Here is a 6,776-nt window from a genome sequence, read left to right on the forward strand (position 1 = left end):
GCCCTAGAAGATAGGGGACTAGACTGGGTGGCCCTTTGTGGCCTGTTCCAGCTCCGTGTGATTCTGATTCTCAAATGAACACATGCATCATGAGATCACATCATCAAATCCACTAAAACCAACATGGTTAAACAAAGCCAGGCGTAAAATCCTTATGAAAACAGCCTCTGACTCAAATATTGGGAGGGAAATACTTTCTCTCCCTGGCTCCTTGCCAGTCAGAGTACGCAGTTCCTGAGCTAGATAGATCAATAGGCTCACTGGATGGCTGGTTCGTCTTAGTTACAGCCCTTGCCTTATCATTTATATTATGGATGCCAATAAAGATTGCCTCTGTGTTGAAGCAGGAATTGCAATTTCCTTGGCTGAGGGCTCAGGAAACAGCCCTGAAAGCCCCCAGATTGACTGGGAGCTCAACGATCTGGTCTGTCGTTCTGTGTTTATGGATCCTTTGGGACGCTTCAGTCAGCTCCCCCTCCCCTCCATTACAAACTCTCTGAGGGAATCCGAGATTCCCAACGCCCTGCTCGGTGTGCCGAGACTGGGATAAAATATTGGTAGTGAAACGTTTGAACCTCAGTTTGAGTTCCAAATCACACAAAGAGGTCAGACGGGACATTTCATGCATCTTGGCTGCACAAGATAACGATACACTCCTTCGCTGGGTAATAGCAGTTGTGTGTTGCATCATTTCTTCCAGGATCCCTGGCTAAATTGTTTGTTTTTTTTCTTGGAAGAGAAACTTACAGCCTGTGAGTCAGTTCCAGCCATCTCCCAATCTTTGGGGATTTTAAAACAGAGGCTGGATAGCCATCTGACAGAGAGGCTGATTCTGTGAAGGTTCAAGGGGGTGGCAGGTCACAGTGGATGAGCAATAGGGTTGTGAGTGTCCTGCCTAGTGCAGGGGGTTGGACTAGATGACCCAGGAGGTCCCTTCAAACCCTATTTTTCTAAATGGCACTGACAGATGGCTTCCTACCCCCCCATCTTCTACCACTCAGCCTAGCAGCCCTGATCTGCTGGATAGCCCAGGCATGCTTGATCGTGTAGATCTTGGAAGTTCAGCAGGGTTGACCTTGGTTAGTATTGGGATGGGGGACTCCCAAGGAAACCAGGGTCATGATGCGAAGGCAGGCCATGGCAAAGCTCCTCCAAACATGTCTGGGAAAGATACCATTGTTTATTGATCCTCTGGTGTGTGTCGTATAGCCAGGTACTGTTATAACCACCTGGCTCAATGGACCAGGTTTAATTCCAAATCTTAAATTCTTCCACAAACTAGGGATTTGGGGGGAGGCAGGGTTGTTCCCAATCAGGTGAACTTCTTGTCTGCATTCGCTGTGGTGCCAGACAATCCAGCAATCGTACAGACTCCAGACTGCATTACACACGCCAGGAGTGCAGGAGGACCTGCATACACAAAAGGTCACAGGGGCTGCGAGAACTGCACCAAGAACTGCTGGTTGTCCCGGGTTCTCGGGAAGCACACCTGGCCTCGACCAGGGCCAGGGCCTTTTCGGTCCTGGCCTCACTGGTGGAATGAGCTCCCGGAAGACCTGAGGGCCCTGACGAAGCTCTCTGGGGTCCGTAGGGCCTGCAATACGGAGCTCTCCCGCCAGACGTTTGGTTGAGGCCAGGGTAATAAGATCAGGTCCCACCCACCCCTTCTTTATAATGTGTAAAGGTAAAGGTATCCCCAGTGCAAGCACCGAGTCATGTCTGACCCTTGGGGTGATGCCCTCTAGCGTTTTCATGGCAGACTCAATACGGGGTGGTTTGCCACTGCCTTCCCCAGTCATTACCGTTTACCCCCCAGCAAGCTGGGTACTCATTTTACCGACCTCAGAAGAATGGAAGGCTGAGTCAACCTTGAGCCGGCTGCTGGGATTGAACTCCCAGCCTCATGGGCAGAGTTTAAGACTGCATGTCTGCTGCCTTACCACTGTGCGCCACAAGAGGCTCTTTATAATGTGTACCCCCTTTTCCCCCCCTCTTCCTTCCACTTCCCTCGGAGTCAGAGACTGCAGGCCATACGTCGCCTGTGATTAGCTATCAGGGCAGCAGCAACTGCCAGCAGAAGGTCTGAGGGTTTGTACGAGAAAGGAGGTTGTTCTTTGTTGCCGTCATGGATTCTACCGGGTTTGTACCCACTACTGTTTAATCTCTGCCAAACAATGCCATCACAAGAGCCTTCCAGTGTGCTTTTTGATTTCCTGTGATTCATTCCCCCCAGGCTCGAGTCCCAAATGACTGCTGACATCCAAACCATCCTCCAGCTGCTGCAGAGGCAGCCGACGCTCATTCCACCGGCCTACAGCATGGTGACCGCGAGTACCGAATACCAGAGGCCAGCTGTCCGGGTGGTGCAAAGTCTTCATCCTATAGCATCTATTAAAACAGACAAAAGTTTCAGCCCTGCACAGGTATGCATTTGTGGACAGGCACAGGTACTGGGAGGGAAGGAGGTGTGGTGCACCCCGGCCTCAGAGGCTAAGCAGGATCAGGATTGAGGGCAGCGACCACCGAGGAAGACTCTGCAGAGGAAGGCAATGGCAATCCACGTCTACCTCTCACTGACTGGAGTTCCCTTGAGCCAGTTTCTCCACAGCACTTGTGGGGAACGACTTGCCCAAGTGCCACAGGCTCTATTTCAAGGAGGAGGGCAGGATGCTGTTCCCGTTGGCTGCAGAGGAGAGGACACACAGTAATGGGTTTAAACTACAAGTACAACGATATAGGCTAGATATCAGGAAAAAAATTTTCACAGTCAGAGTAGTTCAGCAGTGGAATAGGCTGTCTAAGGAGGTGGTGAGCTCCCCCTCACTGGCAGTCTTCAAGCAAAGGTTGGATACATACTTTTCTTGGATGCTTTAGGGTGCTTAGGGCTGATCCTTCGTAGAGCAGGGGGTTGGACTAGATGGCCTGTGTGGCCCCTTCCAGCTCTATGATTCTATGATTCAACGGGGACCAAGGTGCTGGAGGAGGAGGGCTCAGGCCTCCTCACATATTGCTGAGACAAAATGACTTGGGAAGGGGCCTTTTGCCCCATTACAGGACAGTGCATATGCAGTCCAGCAGTGAGGCCAAAAGTTTACTGTGGAGTAGAACAAATTTGCAATGTATTTTACATTATTTTTATTTTATGTATATATCTGTTCTTTAAAATAATTGGTGGAGAGAGTAGATGAGTTCACACCATCCTCGCACAAAGAGACTGACAAGGGGGGCTTGTTGCCTTTTCCTGCTGGAAGAAGTTGGAGGGAAGGTGGCCAGAGATGGGACAGACTACCTGATTAGCTGTTTGTTGGATAGACAGCCAATCAGGTAGACGCTGACTCGGTCAAAACTCCTCCCACAAACCCAGTCACCTTTGATTTATGTTACAGATAGCAGACTGACAAGCTAACCGTTTGCAATGAATAGTTGGTAGCAGACAAGCATGAGTTGGTTATGCTTATTATTAAGTTCCTAAAAACAAGACACCGAACGGAATCCCAGGACCAGTCACAAAGGGCCTTTTTATATTATCATATTCCTTGTTTGTAAATTCCTGTTTCTTTGTGGGGGAGTCCATTGCACAGTGGCTTTGCTCCCCCTAGTGGTCAATGCAATATTACATTAATTTATGTCTGTCTGCCAGCATAGCTCCTTGCAGATTTAAACTTCAGGTTTTTATGCTGGGCATAAACCACTGTTACATCAATTAAACTACTAGAGCAGCCTATCTCAATATTTTACCATTGAAAACCCCCTGAAACATTCCTCAGGCTTCAAAATACGCCAGAAGAGGCGTGATTGTGCAGAAGGGAGTATAGCTGTGTCCACGCCCACCTGTGGCCCCCTCCCCTTCCCACCCCCTCTACCCCCTATTGGCTATCTTGGGAGGGGAAGAAACAGATTGACATGATCATCTATGGTCATATCACCCGACAGATGTCTAACAAGTGTTAAAAAATATATTAAAAATTATCTCCCACCCCTTCAGGAAACCCTTCCAGGGCCATCAAGAAACCCCAGGATTTCATGAATTCCTGGTTGAGGAAGCCTGCACTAGAGGAAGGAAGACACAAGCAGAACAGGAGGAAGAACCTAAAGAAACAGGAACTTATAAGCAAGGACCATGAGAAAAAGGAAAAGCCCACAATAACGAAGAGAAGGCAGACTCCGGGACTGTCTGATGTTTACCGTGTTTGTGACACAACTATACTGATGGCAGAGGTCCTGGCAGACTGTTAAGATGCTCTTTCACACTATGACATTTTTATCCCCCTTTTTCTCCAAAAAACTGACAAGGTTCTCCTATCCTAATTTTCCTTCACAACAACCGTATGAGGCAGGTTAGATGGAAAGAGAGAGCAAGTGGGTCAAGGCCACCTACTGGACTTAATGGCAGAGGCAGATTTGAACCTGGATGTCTTCCACCTTTATTCCAGAGTGGTGTTGGAGTTAAGAGTGGCGGCTTCTATTCTGGAGAGCTGGGTTTGATTTCCCACTCCTCTGCATGCAGCCAGCTGGGTGGCCTTGGGCTCGCCACTGCACTGATACGGATGTTCTGACCGAGCAGCGATATCAGGGCTCTCTCAGCCTCACCTACCTCACAGGGTGTCTGTTGTGGGGAGAGGAAAGGGAAGGCGACTATAAGCCCCTTTGAGACTTCTTCAGGCAGCATAAAAACCAACTCATCTCCTCCTTCTTCTTCTTCATCACACTGACTTAGTTGTTTTGAGGAAAGCCACATGGTCCCCATTGACCACTGCCCCAGGAGGGAATGTAAGAAAAAACTCCGGCCAACTGGCTGAACTTAATTCTCCTTATTTGCATTTGTATTTTGTTGTTCTTTTAAATGTTCACAACTTGAGATTCCCTTATAGGGAAATATTGATTCTTTTGAATAATATATTATTTCAAATATAAAGTTCCTCTAATTCTTTCAACTGTTTCATATAGCATGTCCTGGCAGGCTCAAACTTTCTGGGAGGTTTTCTAACAGGTCACAGGCTAATACCACTGAAGAAGAAAGAAACTGAAAACGGGAAATAGAATCAGATAATTTATCTGGAACCCGTTTTGGTGGCTGTTGTTTGCTTCATACTTTAGATCAGGGGTAGTCAAACTGCAGCCCTCCAGATGTCCATGGACTACAATTCCCAGGAGCCCCTGCCAGCGAATGCTGGCAGGGGCTCCTGGGAATTGTAGTCCATGGACATCTGGAGGGCCGCAGTTTGACTACCCCTGCTTTAGATTATTTGAAAGAATCAACATTTCCCTATAAGGGAATCTCACGTTGTGAACATTTAAAAGAACAACAAAATGCAAATAAGGAAAATTTAGTTCAGCCAATTGGCTGGATTTTTTTCTTATTTTCTGGACTAGCAATCCGACCAGCCTTCGTTGCCCCAGGAGGGAAGGTGGCATGGGATCATGAGGTCTCAGGAGCAAAATAGGGTCAGTCCTTGGAAAGGAGGCCCTCAAAGAAGGCTATGCCAAGGAACGCAGTGGCAAGCCACCTCTACTTCTCCCTGCCGTTGAAAGCTCCTCATGGGGGTCACCATACAGCGGTGATGACTTGATAGCACACCTATCCACTCCCCCCTTCCAATGACATAACTTGTCGTGTTGTTTCACTTCCTCAGTGTCCCGAGTTCCTAGACCTCGAAAAATCGAAACCGAAATCCAAAGAATCCCTCTCGAGTGGAGTGCACCTTAACACAGCCTCGGAAGACAACTTGGCATCCTTTTTGGAACAAGAGCATGCTCAGTCTGTAGAGCTGCCCCCACAACATTGCAAGACTTGCCTCCACCCCATCAGGCACCCATCCCTGCCAGATTCTTCCCTAAGTGCTGTAGGAATCTTGGGTCTTCATAGGCATGTTTCCGATCCTGGTCTTCCTGGGAAATAACCCTTTTAGACTCTTACATCACCTGAAATGTAAGTGCTTTTAATGGCTGGGGGTTTTGTTTTGTTTTTTTCCTTTTTTGTATTTAAATCCTCTATACTTGACTCAGGGGCTACAAGGATATACCATTATATGCAAAAGTACTGTATATTTTCCTAACTTTGTAGCTTGTAAGGTAAAGTTTAACTGGCAACGATGTACATATTATAAATATATAAATATATATATTAAAACGGGGAGGGGGGGAAAACAAAAACGGTATGTTCCAGATGTAAAATTGCCAGCATTCCCAAGGCACCTTATATTTTTTAATTTTTTTAAAAAAACGCACCTGCATGTTTGGAAATGGTTACAGTTCTGTTGCATGGAGATTAACTGTTGACTGTTTTCCACCAACTCCTGCTTGATTGCGGATATATGCCTTTAAGAGACGAGGACGCCGATCCACGCAGAAAAGATGGGGAGGGGGGGTTTCCTTTCGTCTTAAGCGAATCTCAAGAGAAACTGTCCTCCCGCTTCCCTTTGGAATGACCCAATTCCCTTGCCGGCAGTGAACTTCCTCCGAATCCACCGTGCCCTTCCGTGGCACCGGCAAGGAAAGCGGTCCCTGCATCATCTGAGTTTGGAAGACATTTGTGTCAGCACCATTAGCAAGGAGGCCGTTTGTTTTCAGTAGAGCCAGAGCAACTCTGCTGGGTGTGGAAAGCTTCCTCACTGTCTTGCATCCACACTGGCTAAACCTTTTGTTGTTGCAGGTTTTCTTTTCTCCCCCCCCCCCTTTCTGAACAGCCTCATCCTAGCCGAAAGCGGCCACGCTAAACAAGCAGTTAGCTGTCGAGACCCTCAACCATAATCAAATGCAATAAATATGATTTCTAC

General features: G+C 47.7%; 1 protein-coding gene across 7 annotated transcripts in view; it reads left to right on the forward strand.

The window, feature by feature from the left end:
• KCNH7 (potassium voltage-gated channel subfamily H member 7) overlaps positions 1-6,776 on the forward strand; it is a 372,812-nt gene extending 366,036 nt beyond the window's left edge. For 6 of the 7 annotated variants that reach the window (XM_077319889.1, XM_077319890.1, XM_077319893.1 and 3 more), the window contains 2 exons: positions 2,234-2,423; positions 5,634-6,776. In XM_077319889.1, coding sequence (XP_077176004.1) covers positions 2,234-2,423; positions 5,634-5,900 — 457 coding nt within the window. In that variant the 3' untranslated portion in view covers positions 5,901-6,776. Of the gene's footprint in view, positions 1-2,233; positions 2,424-3,985; positions 4,219-5,633 lie in introns of all 7 variants that reach the window. The other variant, XR_013228058.1, reaches the window with a different exon arrangement.

The sequence above is a fragment of the Paroedura picta genome, chromosome 2 (assembly GCF_049243985.1).
Source record: "Paroedura picta isolate Pp20150507F chromosome 2, Ppicta_v3.0, whole genome shotgun sequence".
NCBI lineage: Eukaryota > Metazoa > Chordata > Lepidosauria > Squamata > Gekkonidae > Paroedura > Paroedura picta.